The sequence below is a fragment of the Leptopilina heterotoma genome, unplaced genomic scaffold (genome assembly GCF_015476425.1).
Source record: "Leptopilina heterotoma isolate Lh14 unplaced genomic scaffold, ASM1547642v1 Lhet_307, whole genome shotgun sequence".
NCBI lineage: Eukaryota > Metazoa > Arthropoda > Insecta > Hymenoptera > Figitidae > Leptopilina > Leptopilina heterotoma.
In genome coordinates, this window is record NW_025111010.1 from 97,899 (window position 1) to 118,824 (window position 20,926).

General features: G+C 27.7%; 1 protein-coding gene across 2 annotated transcripts; it reads left to right on the top strand.

Annotated features, from left to right (window-relative positions):
• Nucleotides 1-4,754: 4,754 nt before the first annotated feature.
• On the top strand, nt 4,755-20,886 carry LOC122504608 (ubiquitin carboxyl-terminal hydrolase 7-like). Of its 2 annotated transcripts, none has more exons than XM_043615787.1 (8): nt 4,755-4,916; nt 6,888-7,157; nt 8,632-8,750; nt 8,853-9,120; nt 10,084-10,202; nt 10,311-10,629; nt 20,116-20,234; nt 20,326-20,886. In XM_043615787.1, the coding sequence occupies exons 1-8, from the start codon at nt 4,763-4,765 to the stop codon at nt 20,362-20,364; spliced, it is 1,407 nt and encodes a 468-aa protein (XP_043471722.1). In that variant the 5' UTR covers nt 4,755-4,762; the 3' UTR covers nt 20,365-20,886. The 2 variants fall into 2 exon arrangements, with proteins under 2 accessions (XP_043471722.1, XP_043471723.1); XM_043615788.1 differs by having other exon boundaries at nt 4,811-4,916; nt 6,962-7,157.
• Nucleotides 20,887-20,926: the final 40 nt, after the last annotated feature.

The window sequence follows — 20,926 nt, forward strand, 5'->3', positions numbered from 1 at the left end:
AATCAAATTTTGTCGAACTTTTGACGATTCGATGTTTTTAGCATTCGACGTTTTTATCATTCGACGTTTTAAACATTCGACGTATTGACAATTCAATGTTTTGAGAATTCGATGAATTGACAATTCGATGTTTTCAAAATTCGACGTTTTGTCCATTCGACGTTTTTTCCATTCGGCTAAGGGTACAGTCACACGATCTAATGCATCTGCATGATGCATGCATGCAGAAACATTTGACCGTTCACACCTCATTTTTCGCTTTCGGAAAATCAGATTTCTGGCGGGATATTTAAAATTGATTAAAATTTTAAATATCCCGCCAGAAATCTGATTTTCTGAAAGCGAAAAATGAGGTGTGAACGGTCAAATGTTTCTGCATGCATGCATCATGCAGATGCATTAGATCGTGTGACTGTACCCTAAATTACGAATCGTCTACTGGACAATTCGAATAGATGGCGTTTCGACTATTTAACCATTCTTACAAATAGCTTTTTCGCCATTTTAAGATTATAATAGATGACGTTTCGGCTACTTGCTTTTTGGCTCAAATTAAATTCACCCACAAAAATTTTCTACCAAATTAGTTTTCGGATAATTAGAAATTCGCTTAGTTGTATTTTCCTTAAAAATTAGTTTAGATTAATTTGCATTTAGAGATTTCGAAATATCGATTAAAATTAATTCTATATAATAAATATTCGATTAAATGATAATTCGAGCACTTTTAATTTCTATAGAATTATGTAATATTACTTTTCGGTTGAGTTACATTTAGGTTAGTTATAAATTCGGCTATAATAAATTTCGTTAATATTCACATTATATTGAACCACCATTCGACAAAATAAAATTAGGTTTAATTAAATTTCGGATTTTTAAACTTTCGACTAAATAAGAAATCGACTATTTTAAAATTCTATCAATTATTGTTTAGTGAAAATAAAAATTATGTCAATGTTAATTGGTGAAAATAATTTTCTTAAATTTTGTATTCGATAAAAACAAATTCGCAAAGTTACAGATTCTACGTTTGTGAATTCGACATAATAGTCATTCTGCTCTTTTCATTCTGATACAAATGTATGCAACCATACATATCAATAAAAAAATCTGCTGTAAATTTACTATGTCCGACGTTGGAAAGTTTGGTCACTATGTCCGACGTGGTATTTTTACACGCCGACTGTAATCTACATAACCTGCAAATATTTTTTGAAATAATATTTTCAGTCGTAACTTTTTGTATTTATGAAATATAGCCCAAAACTTTTTGTTATATTATTATTTACTTATAAATTAGCATATACTTTCTATAAATGTACATTATATACACTTTTTTAGAGTTATTTATAAAAACTTGAAAATTTTTTGAAAATCTTAAAGGAATAAGAAAATTACATTCGCCATGTAATTGTACAGATCGTGCGACGTAATATTACGTCAAAGTGTAGAAATACACGCAATGTAAAAATACCACGTCGGACATAGTGATCAAATTTTCCTACGTCGGACGTAGTAAATTTACACAAAACTATTAAATTACATAGTCGTATAATGTAAAATTATTAAAAATAGTAAAACTACTTTTGGAACGAAATAAATTTACTACGTACAACCTATAATTTTGATGTGTGAAATTACAAGTTTCGTGTTATTTTACACCAGATTTTTTTGAGACGCATGAATATCCCCTAATCGCCAAGTCGTCGAATGATCAAATAGTCGAATGCCAAGTAATCGAATTGACAAAACGTCGAATGCTAAAAACATCGAATCGGCATTTAGTCGAATGCTTAAAACATCGAATTGTCAATACGTCGAATGTTCAAAACGTCGAATTATCAATTCGTCGAATGTTAAAAATATCGAATCGTCAATATGACGAATGTTCAAAACGTCGAATTATCAATTCGTCGAATGTTAAAAACATCGAATTGTCAATACGTCGAATGTTCAAAACGTCGAATGATAAAAACGTCGAATGCTAAAAACAACGAATCGTCATGTAGTCGAATGCTAAAAATATCGAATCTTCAGTTAATCGAATGCTAAAAACATCGAATTCTCAATTCGTCGAATGTTCAAAACGTCGAATGTTTAAAACGTCGAATGCTAAAAACGTCGAATGTTCAAAATGTCGAATGCTCAAAACGTCGAATGATAAAAACGTCGAATGCTAAAAACTTCGAATCGTCATTTAGTCGAATGATAAAAACATCGAATCGTCAATACTTCGAATGCTAAAAACATCGAATTGTTAATTCATCGAATGCTTAAATCATCGAATTTTCCATTCGTCGAATGTTCAAAACGTCGAATGATCAAAACGTCGAATGCTAAAAACGTCGAATTCTCAAATCGTCGAATGCTCAAATAATCGAAACGCCATCTGTTCGAAATGTCAAGTAGTAGAATGGTAAAGTAGTCGAATGGTAACCCACATAGCACCATAGTATGAGGTAAGGTTATGTTGAGTACTAATCGTAAGGCACATAAGGTTACACAATATTGCTGCGGTAGACCTGAGGTGAACTAAAAACTTCCGCCATGGAGGTAAGGTTACATGTTAGGGTGTGGTGAGTATATATGATAAGGCCATGGTAACCTTACACGTTAAGGTTAAGGTAACCTTACACGTTAAGGTTGATGTAACCTTACACGTTAAGGTTGAGGTAACGTTACATGTTAAGGTTGAGGTAAGGTTACATGTCAAGGTTGAGGTAAGGTAATTAATAAGTTGTAAGGTTAAGGTAAGGTTGTGATAAGCTTACCAGTTATGGAAAATATTGAAAAAATAATTAATAATATAATAAATAAATATTAAATTAGAAAGTTAAGTTTGTTGCTCTTCTCTATTTTGGAAACCTGACATAAAGCAGAAAATTTTGAAAACAAATTTGGGGGGACTGGGATTCGAACCCGGGATCGACGCGCATAAACCTATCATTCTAACTAACTGAGCTAAGTAGAGAACTGGCAGAAGGAAAATTAATGTTGCCTTTAAGGTGAACCAAGAAGATGATTAACTCCTTAAAGGCAATATTAATTTTCCTTCTACCAGTTCTCTACTTAGCTCAGTTAGTTAGAATGATAGGTTTATGCGCGTCGATCCCGGGTTCAAATCCCAGTCCCCCCAAATTTGTTTTTAAAATTTTCTGCTTCATGTCAGGTTTCCAAAATAGAGAAGAGCAACAAACTAACTTTTTAATTGAATATTTATTTATTAATTATTTTTTCAATATTTTCCATAACTGGTAAATTTATCACAACCTTACCTCAACCTTACAACTTAATAATTACCTTACCTCAACCTTGACATGTAACCTTACCTCAACCTTAACATGTAACGTTACCTCAACCTTAACGTGTAAGATTACATCAACCTTAACGTGTAAGGTTACCTTAACCTTAACGTGTAAGGTTACCATGGCCTTATCATATATACTCACCACACCCTAACATGTAACCTTACCTCCATGGCGGAAGTTTTTAGTTCACCTCAGGTCTACCGCAGCAATATTGTGTAACCTTATGTGCCTTACGATTAGTACTCAACATAACCTTACCTCATACTATTGTGCTATGTGGGAAAGTAGTCGAAACGCCATCTGTTCGAATTGCCAAGTAGTAGAATGGTAAAGTAGTCGAATGTTCAAAACGTCGAATGATAAAAATGTCGAATGCTCAGAACATCGAACTGTTAATTCATCGAATGCTCAAAACGTCGAATGATAAAAACGTCGAATGCTAAAAACATCGAATCGTCAAAAGTTCGAAAAAGTTCTTTGTCTTCAGTAGACATTAACTTAAAACAAAGAACTTTTTCGAACTTTTGACGATTCGATGTTTTTAGCATTCGACGTTTTTATCATTCGACGTGTTGAGCATTCGACGAATTAACAGTTCGATGTTCTGAGCATTCGACATTTTTATCATTCGACGTTTTGAACATTCGACTACTTTACCATTCTACTACTTGGCAATTCGAACAGATGGCGTTTCGACTACTTTACCATCCGACTACTTTACCATTCTACTACTTGACATTTCGAACAGATGGCGTTTCGATTATTTGAGCATTCGACGATTTGAGAATTCGATGTTTTTAGCATTCGACGTTTTGATCATTCGACGTTTTGAACATTCGACGAATGGAAAATTCGATGATTTAAGCATTCGATGAATTAAAAATTCGATGTTTTTAGCATTCGAAGTATTGACGTTTCGATGTTTTTATCATTCGACTAAATGACGATTCGATGTTTTTATCATTCGACTAAATGACGATTCGAAGTTTTAAGCATTCGACGTTTTTATCATTCGACGTTTTCAGCATTCGACGTTTTAAACATTCGACGTTTTGAACATTCGACGAATTGAGAATTCGATGTTTTTAGCATTCGATTAACTGAAGATTCGATATTTTTAGCATTCGACTACATGACGCTTCGATGTTTTTAGCATTCGACGTTTTTATCATTCAACGTTTTGAACATTCGACGTATTGACAATTCGATGTTTTTAACATTCGACGAATTGATAATTCGACGTTTTGAACATTCGTCGTATTGACGATTCGACGTTTTTAGCATTCGACGTTTTAATCATTCGACGTTTTGAACATTCGACTAAATGCCGATTCGATGTTTTTAGCATTCGACGTTTTGTCCATTCGATGTTTTTAGCATTCGACGTTTTGTCCATTCGATTACTTGGCATTCGACTATTTGATCATTCGACGACTTGGTGATTAGGGGATATGCATGCGTCTCATTTTTTTACAGTGAATGTATGCAACCCACAAGTACCTCGATTTACGCGTAACTTCACAACCCTGCATAACGTAAAAGTCATAAAAGTCAAAAGTGGTGGCGGTGGTGGCGAAGAAATGTTCCCGAAACTCCTGAAAAAAGGTTTGTTTATTTTTTGTTCCTTCGTAAATTATAAATAATTATTTTGCTGCTTGATGGAAATAACGTCTGAAATAAAGTTTCTTTTTAATTTTATTAGTTTTCCGTAATAAAAGCTATAGTGGTAATATTAGAACATAACCTCAAACTAAAATGTTTTTAATTACGTTGAAATCGATAAAATATAGAACGAAAATGTCTTCAATGTATCATTTTATAACAATCAATTAGTTGAATATTTATTAATGATTTTTAATTAAAATAATAAAATTTTGTTATTACCATAATTTCACACCACAACATCGAAAATTTCCTGATAAGTTGAAATTAACATTGAGTCCCAAACTCATGAAACTTGAAATAAATATTTAAATATCCGCAGTTTTTTTAATTTTATCTTTAAATTTCCTCCTTTTGTTAAAAAATTAATTAAAATTTTTAAAAATAATTTTTGTTTTCGCATTGGAATTTTATAGAAACTTGTAAAATTGAGCCTTTAAAAGATTTAAATTCTTTCTTGTAAAATTAATACATATAGGGTAACTGCACCAATTGCCGAGGGTGCTCCAATTGTCGAGGATAATAATTTTCTTTTTTAGATAAATAGTATAATATATAATATTTAAGAACAAAAAAAATTTCTAAATAATCTTTGTATTTTCAACTGTATATTTATATATACAAATTTCGTAGCGATTCTACTAAAATAATTATTTAATTAATATTATAATTCACTGCTGTGAAATTTACACGAATTCAAGTTGATTAAAACAGATTTTTAGAAATGCAAATTAAACGTATTTATAATGACTTTTTGTGTACAAAATTATTATTATTATTTTGTACACGAACTAAATTAATTTTGTATGCATGTTTTTTTGTTAAAAAAAAATATTTAATATTTTTTAAAAGCAAATCATCGGTATTTGGTTCCTTTTTTGACAGTTCCATTTTTCGAGGTAATGACTCGAAAATTGGTGTAGTCACTTTTTTCGCTGATGCACCATTTATCGATGGTTAAGTGTTTATTTACTAAACGTCAAACATAAATGCCAAACATTTATAGGTACAGAGAAAAAGAAAAAAAATGCTCCAAAAATTTACAACCAACAGAAAATAATCAACAAAAAAAAACGAGGAAGACGGAAAAAAAATTAATAAAAAAAATGCATTATTTAAAACTAAAAAATTTTGTACTATAGTTTAATTATAATTAACCATTATATTTACAGTTCGTAATAAAAGTTTATTTTATTCGTTTACAAATTTAATGTGTCTTAAATTAATTTATTTTTTCAATTAATGTCTGATTAACAAAATTGATTAAATTTAATTAACTTATATTTATGAAAGTTTAAAAAACAGTTAAATAATTTTCTGTCCTGTATCATCTACTATAAAAATGTTTTATATCGATATTATAAATTATTCAATTATAGTTAAATAAATATATTTGTTTTCTGGTAATGTTCTATAATATTTTTATCGAAAAAATAAATATCTACTCGATTTTCTAATATTTGTACAGGTTAATTGTTAGGTTATATTGGGTTATATGTTTAAAAATGTCATACCCTCGACAATTGGAACAGACCCTCGAGAAATTAGCACAAGACCATCGACAAATGGTGCTTTTGCTCGATTGACTTTTAAATATATTTTTTGCTTAACAATTTAGTTTATATTAAAAAAATAAATATTAATATTAAACATTATTAGATCCTTCGTCCAAATATACAAAAATCAAATTTTAAAGTGCATTTACTTCCGAGAAAAAAAATGTCAAAGTCACATGTTGCCTAAAACCCTCGACAATTGGTACAGTTACCCTATATCAGTTTCACTGCATTGAAAGAAAAATTCGCTTATTCTAATGACGTAATTTTACAAATTTCTAAAAAAATCCATAACAAATCTGTAATATAGAATCTTTTTTAATTGGTATATGGTCTATAATAAAGATCTTTTCTACAGATAAAAGAAAATCAAAGGCTTCCGTACGCTGGAAGTTTTCCAATCTTTCGAAAATGAAAAATAATTGTTTTCAGCGCACGAAACCTTTTTATTTGGAAAATTTACCCTGGACGATTAAAGTTCAACGACGATTAACTGGTAAAGCATTAGATTTCGGATTTTTTGTTGAATGTTGTTCATGCAGTACAGTAGACAAAACTGGGGGTCAATTTGCAAAAGGTAAATTGCGTCTCTTGCCTCAAAAAGCAGGACAGAAATATATAGAAAAAGGTAAATAATTTTTATATTCACTTATTAAGATTTATAATTAATTATATTTATGTTTCTAGCTTTGTTCTTAACAGGGTTGCCACAGGTCAGGGAAAAGACAGGGATTTCAATTAAAAGTACTGTAAAAATTAAATTTTTAGAATTCAAAAGAAAATTCTGAATTTTTGTGTCTTTTTTGTTTGACTCATAAACTATGAAATTGCCACGAATTCTAATACGGAACCTTACATTTTTTCTACTTCCGACTTAAATATTTCAAAATTAATTGAATTGTCAAAGAGATGCGTTTACAATAATATTTTCATAAATAGATCAACTTCAAAAGGTTTTAATTTGAAATTTTATAAAATTACAATTTTGAATCAATTTAATTAGAAATTTTAAAGGACTTAGATTTTAGAATTTTTTTATATCTGTTTTTCAATATCAACTATTTTAATAAAATTTTCCACAATAATTCAATTAATTAAGAGAAAATTTTTTAAATTCTACGCAAACATTTCATTATTTTCATAAAAATAATAAAAATTTCACAGGAATTCAATTATTTACAAATTTTTTATAAATTTCTTCCCAATAATTAAATTAGTTTCATAAATAATAAAATTTTTTACATTGATTCAATTATTTTCATAAGTAATAAAACTCACCGCAAAATTTTAATAGAATCCCTTGAAAAATATAATAATTATTCTTAAAAATTGTATTAAAATTCGTCGAAAGAATTCAATTATTATTTAAAAATTTGTTGATAAAATTCTTCATGAGAATTAAATTTTAAGAAGCATTCAATTATTCAATAAATTATTTATTATTGTATTTAAATAATTGAAATCTCGTAGAATTTTCTAATAAAAATTTATTTGAAAATGAATTTTAATTAAAATTGTAGATGAAAATTGAATTGTAAACAAATGGATCTGAAAATCCTTATAGAACTTTTTAAAAAAATATCAAAAATAATTCATTTAAAGAAGAATTTTAGTTAAAAATTCTAGAAAATAATAATTGTATTGAAATGATGGAAATAACTTTGAAGAAGTTACAGTAACAATCTTCTTATAATATAAAATAATAATTTTATCACTCTCATCTTTAATTATTATAAGTTGTTAAATTTTAAAAAGGTTTAAAATTTTTGAAAATCTCAATTTTTATGGAGAAATAATAATGATTAAATATTTATTTAAAAAAGAAATTATTGATGTTTTCAAATAATTTTACAATTAAATAAATTCGCAAATAAATTAATAGAACATTTTTTTTAGTATCTAATAATTTTTAGAGTGAATCAGAATATTCCTTAGGGAAAAAGTCAAAATTTTGTCTGGAAATCAGGGAAAAGTCAGGAAAAACAAAATTAAATTTTGGTGGCAACACTGTTTAAGTATACAAACAGAATTTTTATTCGATCTATTTAAAGAGAAAGAAGGGTTTAAATTTACAATAAAATAATTTGAATTATTTTCTTTAGAATTCAAACATCTTTTTAATAGCATGGATAATGATCGGGGATTCAGACAGTTTTTAAAATGGGAAGAAGTTCTTAATCCTGATAAAGGTTACATTAAAGATGATTCTGTTACAGTGGAGGTATGTGCTTAAGTTTTTAAATAAACTTAAATTATACTTGTTCTATTAATCATACGTCTTTGAATACATATAGTTAGTAATATTTCATTTTCTTAATTTTAGGTTGATTTAGAAACAGATGCGCCGGATGATGCTCCAAAAGCATTTTTTTCTTTTACTGTTGATAATATTTCAACACTTAATAGTATTCGATATTCTTCACCATTTTATGCTCAAAGTATGCCGTGGGTTATAAAAATCGTACCAAAGTCAAGAAAAACTTTTCGCTTTTATCTTCAATGTAACGAAGAAGGAGAATTTTGGAGTTGTTTCGCTAGTGCAAATTTATTCCTTCTATCTCATAACTCGGAACAAGATTATTTCAACAAAAGTAAGCTTCACTCTTTTCTTTATTAATATATAACTTTTTGCTTTTTACAGTACTTTCTTATTTTTATTTTATTTCTACACTAGCTGTCGCACCGTGGGGCAGAATCGTGAAAACGTGCCGAAAACCCTGAAATTAAATTATTTTAATTTATTTATTTTTTAATCCAATCTTGTTCTTTTACAGATTGCCTTCTTATTTTTAAGAACAACAAATTAAAATTAGAAATACATCGCGCTCGTAAAAATACTATAAAAAGCTCAAATTTGATCGCATTTTCATTCTCTAAGTTGGAGTCGTCCCATGATAAGCTTTAGAACACTTTCCCATGTTTTGTAATTCATAATACAGTCAACTCTATCAATAGTGCCGCAAAATTGCACAGCGTTTACGACTTTTCTTGGAACTGTAGTACCCTCACTGTTTGTATATTTCTCTCTTAGGGGAAACTCGAAATTCAGAAGCCGTGCTAGAGTCGCTAAAGTGGGGATAGAGCTCGAGCGAGAAAGAGAAGTGGCACTATTTATAGCGGCACTATTGGTAGAGTTGACTGTATGAACAAGAAAAAGAACTATTAAATCAAGAAGTCACTATAAACTTTCAAATGAATTTTTTTGAAAAGCAATTATTGAAAAAGTTATGAATTCAGCAAGATCTAGCTTTGTTCTTTTTTTTAAAATAATCAATTAATCATTAAACTAAGTTTTATATAAACCATAGAATATTTTGATGTTTTCGGCATGTTTTCACGATTCTGTCCCACTGTGTGTCGTATTATTCAATATAAGTTTCGAACTTTAGTCTGCTTGCAAAATCATTTCTGAAAGTATCAAAATTTTTAAAAATTGGTTCGCAACGACTTTAATGAAAATAAAATTGATAATAGTCGCAAGAGTCTTTAAAAAAAGAAACAAAGATACTGTCTAAGAAATAAGTTATTTAATTTTTGAAAATATAAATTTTCAGAAGTCGAACACTTCTTTAGTAGCAAAGAAAATGAAGCAGATTTCGGTGACTTTATAGATTGGCCAGTTGTATTTGATCCTGATGAAGATTATATTAAAAATGACTCTTTAATATTGAAAGTAAGTGACTTGATTTAACGATAAAATTAACATCATTCCAATAAGTGGAAATTTTTTGATAATTAATAGATAAGATACTAATTATTCGCTAATATTGTTTAATTTTAGATTTACTTGGATGTAGATTCACCAAACGGTGAAAGTTACAATTCAGAACTGTGTATAACAAGAACAGAGTACACTTTTAATTTCACAGTTGAAAATGTTTCAAAAATGAAAGATTCTAAACTCTCTGAACCAGTCTATGTTGGTCAGTTACCCTGGATGATTAAAGTTGCTCCACTATCAGGACAAAATGAAAAAAAGTTGATAGAATTTCTTGGCGTTTTTCTTCAATGTAATGAAAAAGGAGAATCCTGGAGATGTCACGCTGATGCTGAATTGCGTCTTCTATCTTACAGACGTGAACAAGAATGTTTTGCTAGGAGTAAGTATCATTTTCCTTAATTCAGAGAATTTTTCAAAATTCTTTTTGTCAAAATTTCCATTTAAAATTTGCTTTTAATCAAAATATTTTCCTAAATTTTCACTTATAAAATTAAATTGACACTTGTTACTTTAAGGGGGTCACCCCGTGTGGCAGACGTTTTTTAAGAGTTTTTTTGGGATTTTCTTTTTAAGAACCATGAAAACTTAGGACTTCAAAATTCTGACCATATATTCAGTTCCATTTTAACAACAAATTAACATTTTTGCAAGTAAAAATATTTTACTGATTTCGAATTATAAAACTGGAAAGTGATGATGATCATAAAAACGCCGTCTATCGGCGTCCACGATACTGACTAATTGACTAAACTAAAATCGAAAAATCAAAAGGCATCTTAATCTGTGAGGATGTGGCTATCGCTGGAACTAGGATTATTTGAAAATATTAAAAATTGAATTTTTTACGCGGCTTTGAAAATTTTTTTAGTCTATTTTGTTGTATAAAAAAGAAACAAGTTGACCTTTTTCAATTATCCTAGTTCGGGCGATAGCCACATATGTGCTGAACACGCCCTATAAATTTGTGCGATATTGGTCAAGCCGTTTTCGAGATATCATGGACGCCAGTTTGAAAAACACAGTTTTGTTTTGAAAAACGCCAGTTTTGAGAAAAACGCCTGTCAAAGTTTAAGTAATACATTATTCGCTTGGAAACTCCTTGTCTTCTCAGTGCTGCAACTTTCTTAGGATGTCAAAAATAAAAAATTCTGTTTACCCACATATTCTACACAAATTGTAGATGTGATTTATGAAAAAAAAAAATTTTCGAGTTTTTGAACCCATCACACGGGGTGACCCCGTTAAGGCGTACTTGCGTTTGCAAAGGCAAAAAGTAGGCCCCACTTTAATGTTTTTTTTCACAGTCATTTTATTTAAAATATTAAAAACGATTTTTGCACCTTAAAGTACATTATAAAATCTACAAAAAGAAAAAATTATTTCGTTTTTTAACCGATATTTACGATTCGTAGAGGGCCCCAAAAATTGTCGATCTCCAATTTGTATGAGTTTGCGGTGCCCCCTATAGAGCCGCTCCTGGCAGTCTAAAATAAAAAAAAATTTATACTTTAGTATAAATATACTTTATATATTAATGTATACATACATTAATACCTAGTGGACGTATATGATGAAAGTAAAAAGAACGAAAATGCGGTACTTTTAAAGTCAAAAGATCAAAATCATCATTTCTTAAAAATTGACTTTAAAAGTACCGCATTTTCGTTTTTTTTACTTTTTTTTAATTCCATTATATACTTTCACTGGGTATTTATGTATACTAAAGATTAAAAATTGTTTTTTTGATTTTAGACTGTCAGTAGCGGTTCTATGGGGGGCACCGCAAACTCTTACAAATTTTTTTCATTACTTGAATGTTTTTTATTTTGATACTGTGATCCACGGTGAAGAAAATAAGCCTAAATTGATTAAAAAATATTAATATTTAAAAAAGTTACAAGGGTTTTTCTAAGTTAACCTTTAGCTGCTGTTTTCGCACGTAAGGTCCCTTTTCACTGTCCAGGTCACATATATTATTTAGGGTTGCCACGCTTTTGCTCTTTTCAAATTCCCTGACTTTTCCAGGTTAAAAAACGGAATTTTTCCAGGTTTTTAAAACAAAAATTATTCGAAAACATTAATAACTTTATTTTTAAATAAATATTTAATCATTCGAGTCGAAGACTCGGAGTGATCGATATCTTCATGTTTTATAATAATTAAAACTTGCTACTTTGTTACTGTAACTTCTTCAAAAATTATTTTCATCATTACGATTATTCATTTCTAGAATTTTCAACTAAAATTCTTCTTGAAGTCAATTTTTTTAAATAATTTTTGAAAAAGTTCTTTGTAAATTTTCAAATTCTTTTGTTTACAATATAATTTTACGAAATATCGAATGTTTCTTAAAATTGAATTTTCATAAAGAATTTTATCAACAAATTTTTAAAAATAATTGCATTTTTCGACAAAGGGCCTAGCGGAGTAAGCATGTAAAATCTGCCCCAGCTGAAAAAAATTTTTAATTCTTGTTACATGTTGGCAGCATTAAGATAAAATTTTTCACCAAATATATTTCAAAAAATGCATTTTTGTAAGAGTTATGGAGGGGGAAAGGAAAATCAAAATTTTGTTTTTTCTCGAAAACCACTGGATCGATTTTAATGAAATTCATACGTGTTTCATAAATTAATAAAAAGAATTTCAAAAAATTTTGCCCACAAAAAACCCAAAAAAAAATTTTTTTGAATTTTCAAAAAAAAAATTTCTGGTCTTAATTTGGAGATACTACTTTGGAATTTTTACAGAAACTTCTCCTAAATATGTACTTTTAAGAAATATTTTTGTTAATTTTTTTAATTGGGTACCACATAGTGAAAAAAATTAAAATTCTAGGTGGCGCATCATTCCGGTTGAAACACAATGTATCCAGTAACTGATTATTTTTAAATTTGCTTGAAATTTAGTAATTATGTGTTTCTGGGGTCACTCATTACGAATGTAATCTTAGATTTTCAAAATTCAAAATCAGCGACTCCAAAAACCCCAGAGTGACAAGTTTAAAACGAATACGGTGAATTTTTTAAAAACACGTCCGCCATATTGAATCCGCCATTTTGAATTTTGAAAATCTAACATTAAATTCGTAATGAGTGACCCCAGAAACACATAATTACTAAATTTCAAGCAAATTTAAAAATAATCTGTTACTGGATACATTGTGCTTCATCCGGAATGAAGCGCCACCTAGGATGTTAATTTTTTTCACTATGTTGTACCCAATTCAAAAAATTAACAAAAATATTTCTTAAAAGTACATATTGAAACAGAATCTTTTGTTATCAAAAATCAAATTTATTAAAATATTAAAATAAGATTCTTCACCTCACGCAGCCGGCTTCAATTGCCGTGAGGGTTCAAAATAAAATTTATAATTAACAAAATATATAAAACCGCAAGCGCCAGTCGACAGAAGGTCGACAGTAAATATAATAGACAATTAAATTTACTTTAAATAATGAGAATTTCAAGGGGGGTAAAATGGGTGAACCCAATAAAATCAAGCGTTTGTCGACTATGGAGATTTAATAATTGGACAGACTTACAATACTGACAATTATACAGTCGACGTCTATTAAACTCTCCTTCGCTGAGGTACCTCCACACACACTTTACACTATAAGACAACAATATAATTTGACAAATCAATGTGATCAAGACGACGGTCGATCCAGGAATATTGTCAATCGTTAACGCGAGCATGGTATTCCTTTAACGCACGCGCCAAATCCCATGACAATATTCAGGACATTATCGATACAAAATTCACCCCGATCTTCTAATTAATAGACGACAAGGATAAATTTTGTAACATTCAGACTAAAATAATTTCCTGTCACAATATTTAAGAGAATTTTCTGTAAAAATTCCAAAGTAGTATCTCCAAATTAGGACCAAAAAAATTTTTGTAGGGTTTTTTGTGGGCAAAATTAAAAATTTTTTTTTTTAAATTCCTCTTATTAATTTACAAAACACGTATAAATTTCATTAAAATCGATCCAGTGGTTTTCGAGAAAAAACAAATTTTTGATTTTTCTTTCCCCCTCCATAACTCTTACAAAAATGCATTTTTTGAAAAAATATTTGGTGAAAAATTTTATCTTAATGCTGCGAACATGTAACAAGAATTTCAAATATTTTTGTGCGGGGTCAGATTTTACATGCTTACTCCGCTAGGCCCTTTGATGAAAATTGTATTAAAAATAATTGAAATTCTGCAATGAGTTTTATTAACTAATTTTGAAACTAATTGAATTTCGGAGAAAAATGTTATCTATCTATATTAATAAAATCAGACTTCTGTCTGTACATTGCTCCAAACTTCAAAATTTTTATATATTTTTTCATTTTGAGACATTAGAATTCGAAAAATGTAAAAAAAAAAAATTCTGTCTGTCTGTATGCAAAACTTTGTTCGCGCATCAATTGAAAACGGTGTAACCAATTAAAGTGAAATTTGGCAGTCTATTAGGTATTAACGTAACTTAAAATCATAGCCTTATCCGATTAAAAAATATTAACTTGAACGAAAGTTATGACATTTTTCCAAAAAATGAATGCAAAACTATCCTTAGCTAACTTTTCCAGATAAATACAACCCATTTCTACAATAAAATTTTTAAAAAAGACGTATTTTGAAATTTTTTTTTTGGTTTTTTTAGATCAACTTTTTTCTTAAAAAATAGTGATTTTTAATCTTTAAGCAAGCTTTTCAGGAAAAGTTATTAAAGTTTTTTATTTAAAGATCAGTATGTAAAGTAAGAAATTTGCTACATTAGACAAAAATAATGAAGCTAAATGCCATAAAAGAGAATAAAAAATGTTGAATTTTAAGAAATTCGGTTTTTCGAAATTTTCATAATTTTTAATAATTTTTGGTTTTTACCAAAGGGTGGAGACTATTAACTAAGTAAAGTATTTTTTAAGAGCCCAAAAATAATCAAGCTAAATGCCATAAAAGAGAAGAAAAAATGTTGAATTATAAGAAATTCCGTTTCTTGAATTTTTGCTAATTTTCCATAATTTTAAATTTTTTACCAAAGGGTGGAGACTATTAAATAAGTAAAGTATTTTTGAAGAGCACAAAAATAATGAAGCTAAATGCCATAAAAAAGAAGGAAAAATGTTGAATTCTAATAAATTCGGTTTTTTGAATTGTCATAATTTTTAATAATTTTTGATTTTTTACCAAAGGGTGGAGACTATTAAATAAGTAAAGTATTTTTCAAGAGCACAAAAATAATGAAGCTAAATGCCATAAGAAAGAAGGAAAAATGTTGAATTTTAAGAAATTCGGTTTTTCGAATTTTTGATAATTTTTTATTTTTTGCTAAAGGGTGGAGACTATTCAAATAGTAATATTATACTACCGAAATAGCTAATGGTAACTAATTATTAATTTTCCGGTCAAATTAAATTCCCGGCTATTTTCTGATTTTCCAGACTGGTAGAAACATTGTTAAAATGTATTGGTAGAAACTTAAACCCGTTGAAGACGGGTACGACAGCTAGTTATTTATAAAGATAATTGAAATTTTGACGAGAATTTTTGTAAATTTTTAAACATATTTGGATTTCTGCGAAGAATTTTATTAAAATTATTTTGAAAAAAATTGAATTGTTACGCAAAGAATTTCATTAAAATTTTAGAAAATAATCTTATTCTTTAAAGAAATTTAATTAAAAATGTATTGAAAATAATAGGGGAGGTTGGGGCAAGGATAGTTAGGTAAGACCTTTAAATTATTAAATTATTATTATTAAATTAATTATTATTAAATTTAGGAAAGTTTTTGAAAATATTTAAAATTTTGCCAAGAATTTTATTAAAATATTTGAAAATAATTGAATTTCCGAGAAAAATGTTACTACTTTTGAAAATAATTAAATTTCTGCAATCATTTGTAATTGCTTAAAAATTCAATTTGTTTTAGTGTTTTTAACTAAAATTCTACTATAAATCCATTATTTTTAATTATTAAATAAACAATGTATGAACATATCTCTAGAATTTTTAAACTTTTAGGTATTGGAAAACTTAATTTTTTTTTCAAGCAACGTTCCTGAAATTAAATTATCTTGTGTATTGATCAAATAGTAGAAAAAACCTTGCGATACTCATTTCTACACGTCGTTAACCCCCCCGTGTATGAGTTTAACCCCAAGAAAATGTTTCTAAATGCATAGATTTTTCATACAGTTGGATTTTCACATCAATCGGTATCTTGAGGTTTTTGGGGTCGCTGATTACGAACATGATGTTAGTTTTTCAAAATTTAAAATGGCGGATCCAATATGGCAGACGAAATTTTAAAAAAATAATGAATTTTCACAGCACTGGATATTTAGGGGTTTTTGGGGTCGCTGATTGTGATTCTGTGGTTGGATTTCAAAAATTCCAAATGGCGGATACAATATGGCGGATGAAAATTTAAAAAATAATTCAATTTGCACAAAAGTGGGTATGAAGAGGTTTTTGGGGTCACTGATTACGAATCTGAACTTAGTTTTTAAAAAATTTTAAAAGTGGTTTCAAAATGTCATATAAAAATTATTGATATTTTAAATATGGTTTTAAAAATATTTTGGGATTAATTATAATTAAAAAGCAATAAAACCTAATAAATAAGTAACCACAAGAAATAATTATTTTAATATTCTAAAAAATTTTCTAGTTTTATTTTATATTAAAAGTACAAATAGTATGAACAAAAACTGAATAAAATTTAATTGACAGTTTTACCTCCCTATCTTTATCCATAATTAATTATTTATGCTTATAAAAATTGTAAACGCAATTCTTTTAAAATAGAATTAATTTTGAAATATTTAAGAAATAGATTTTAAGAAATTAGATGAAATTAGATTTCAAGAATAAACACAATAACTTTAGAAAACAACAATTTTCCAGGATTTCGATCAAAATTCCCTGACTTTTCCAGGTTTTCCAGGTTTCCAGGTTGCGTAGCAATCCTGTAATATTTAATTGAAGAATTTTTGAATAATTGAATATAGTGTTAAATTGTTAAAAATAATTGATTTAATGAAGAGTATTAGTTAAAAATTGTAGAAAATAATAATTGAATTGAAATGATAAAAATAATTTTGAAGAAGTTGCAGTAAAAATATTCTTATTATATAAAATAATGATTTTACCACTCGGTCATCATGTTTTATAATAATACTAGCTGTCGTACCCGTCTTCGACGGGTTTTAGTTTCTACCAATACATTTAAGTTTCTACCAATCTGGAAAATCAGGAAATAGCTAGGGAATTTAATTTGACCGGAAAAAAATAATAATTAGTTACCATTATAGCTATTTTAGTAGGAAAATATTACTATTTGAATCAGTGATTGACTTTTTGTTATCAAATTAGTTATTTTAACCAATTCAAATGCAGAGAACAATATTTATCAATTTGTAGTACTTTAATTAATGTATTAAAAAAATTAAATTTTCCATACAGTTTTTGGAGTTATAGTAGAGTCTAATTGGAACTAATTGTATCGCAAGTAGACCCTACGTTACGACTGCTAAAACCTAACATAAGACCTAAATTTTAGGCTGAAAGTAGGGCTTAAATTTTGACTCGGGTCTGTTTTCATAAATATTATACATCAATAAAAATTGAAGTAAAAAGCAATTTTTTAAAAGCGAATTAATATAATGAAACTTTTTCTTAATTTGATAGGAAAATTCCCGGTTCGGCATATTCCCAGCTTTTTACAGTTTTTCCCGTTTGGTAGATACCCAGTTAAATGTATTAGTATAAACAGAAAACTGTACGACAGCAAGTAATACAATCTATATTTATATGAACTTAAGAAACAGTATTTTCATAAAATAAGTAAATTTTTATAGCCATTTGTAGATTTATTTATGGATAAAATCAAGTAAATTTAAATTTGACAAAAAAGAGATAAACCGTGAAAAGTTTGGACAAAGCAGGGAATTTTGTTAAACAAAAATAGACACCGTGTTAACTTTTGTCTTTACATTGCTCAAAACATCTCTTAAAGTTAAATCTAGAGTTAAAATGAAAAAACGTTTTAACATGTAAGTTTTTGCCTAGTGGCATAATATGCTTGTATTGTATCACAGGTGACTTACAATTCTTGACATCCTGCGAAATCATTTTAATCATAAAAAATTTCCATTTTCAATATTTCTGAACTTCTTGAAAATATTAGATTGATTTGATAAATAATTTTGAATTGCACTATTTTGACATCAAAATATTAATCAGAGACTCCAAAAATACTACTGAATTATACTTCATATAGTAATTAGTATCGATTTTTTGATATATTGAAAATTTTTTTATATTTCTTGTAGGATAGTATTTTTTGCAAAATTATGATAAAATCTGACTAAATAACATATAATATTCATTTTTAGAAAGTTTAAAAGCTATCCATTAAAAATTGTGAAATTTGGAAATTTTCCATTTTTCAAGTTTTTGAAAATATTTTTATATTTACATCTTAGTTGTAGAATAGTATTTTTTGAAAAATTATGCTAAAATGTGACCAAATAACATGTAATACTCAAATATAGAAAGTTTAAAAGCAATCCATAAAAAAATGTAAAATTTTGAAATTTTCGATTTTTTGAAAACATTTTTATACTTACATATTAGTTATAGGACTTTATTTTTTGCAAAGTTATGCTATAATGTGACTAAATAACATATAATACTCAAGTATATAAACTTCAAAAGCAATCCATGAAAAATAAAAAATTTTGAAATTTTCGATTTTTTGAATTTTTTGAAAAAATTGAATATCTCCCGTTCTAATTAATATTTTTTAAATCTGTAAATTTATAAACCTTCCTTGGGTCAATACCTAATAACCTACCAAGTTGGACTTAAATCGATTCACATGTTTTTGTGTGATTGGGGTACAAAGTTTTTGTGACAGACAAACATACATACATACATACATACATACATACATACATACATACATACATACATTAAATTTTTTAAGAACATTTTTGGAATCTCTGATGTCCATAATAACTAATCATGTTAACATTTTGAAGTTTTAAGCAATGTACAGACAGACATCTGATTTTATTAATAAGGATTCTTATAAGTACAGTAGAGACTCCATTATCCGGACCCCTATTATCCGGATATTCGATTATCCGGACAAATTTAAAATTAAAATTTTTTTTTTTTTTTAATATAAAGTTTATAAGGTCTCAAGCCGTTAACTTCTATTTTAAATTTCTTTACACGAAATGTTGCGTTTTAAAGTGTTTTAATTATTTTAAGAAAATGTTTATGTAAATATTTTGAAATATTTCTAACTAAATATTTATTAATGTTGACTTTAAAAGTTTTAGTTTGTTTCAGTCTTATTTTAATACATATGCAAATAAATACATAAAATTATTAATCCAAAATTTGTTTAATTCGTACTTTACTCGATTATCCGGATTTTCGATTATCCGGACAAGTGCCTGCATCCATTAGTCCGGATAATGGAGTCTCTACTGTAGTTGATTTTGAAAAAGGTTGGAATTTGAAATTTTTTAAGATCTTAATTTTTATGGAAAAATAATAATGATTAAATATTTGTTTTAAATGAAACTATTGATATTTTCGAATAATTTTACAATTAAAGAAATTCGTAAATGAATGTACTAGAACATTTTTTTGAGTATCTAATCATTTTTTACAGTGAATTAGAACATTCTTCATGGTCAGGGAAAAACTCAAAATTTTATGTGAAAATCAGGGATAAATCAGGGAAAAATAAAATAAAACTTTTGTGGCAACGATGTATAATTATTCCAGTTAACGGTATTTGATATTTCTATCAATTAAGAGAGTTAAAAAATTCTTTTTCAGAAATCAAACATCTTTTCTGCAGCAAAAATAATGACTGGGGATTCAATCGTTTTATGAAGTGGCAGGACGTTCTTAATCCTGTTAAAGGTTATATTAATAATGATTCTATAACACTGCAGGTATGTGTCCGGTTTTAAATTCGAATTTACTGAAATTAAATTTATTCAAATGATTTGAAATTTTTAAATATGAAAATGTGTTCAATTATAGGTACACATAGTAGTGAAAGACGAACGTGAAAACGACTAATATAAAAATATATTGGTTCAAGAAAATAAGACTCACAAGTGCCTTCCAAAGTGAAATTAATTTTTTTTTGGTTATTTAATTTGACGTTTCGCAATAATTGGGTACTTTGTACTACATAGTTTCAAAAAAGTCTGAAAAAACCAAATTATTTTTTCTACTATTTTGAAAAAAAGTTATTTCGCTTGTTGTCTGTTAAACTCATTCTTCATCTTATTTAAACATAAATACTTATAAGTATTGTTAGTTATTCTTTTAGAAAAAGTAAGAATTATTTTACATTCCAAAAATGTGTTGTGCACAAAAACCTTACATATTATAGAGCATTGCTTTTTGGAAACATTCCATTTAGCAGTGAGAATTTTGCCACTATAATTACATACCAGTATTTAATATAGTTGAAATAATTTTCAACTATTGAAAGTTCTTGTGATACAAAGAATGTTCCTGATAAATGTACAAGCATTGTATTTTTGTACGCATATAAAATTTTTGTATGATAAAATAAAAGATAAATATTTGAAATTCTATTTATTATTTTTAAAGTTCCTTAAAGTGAATTCAA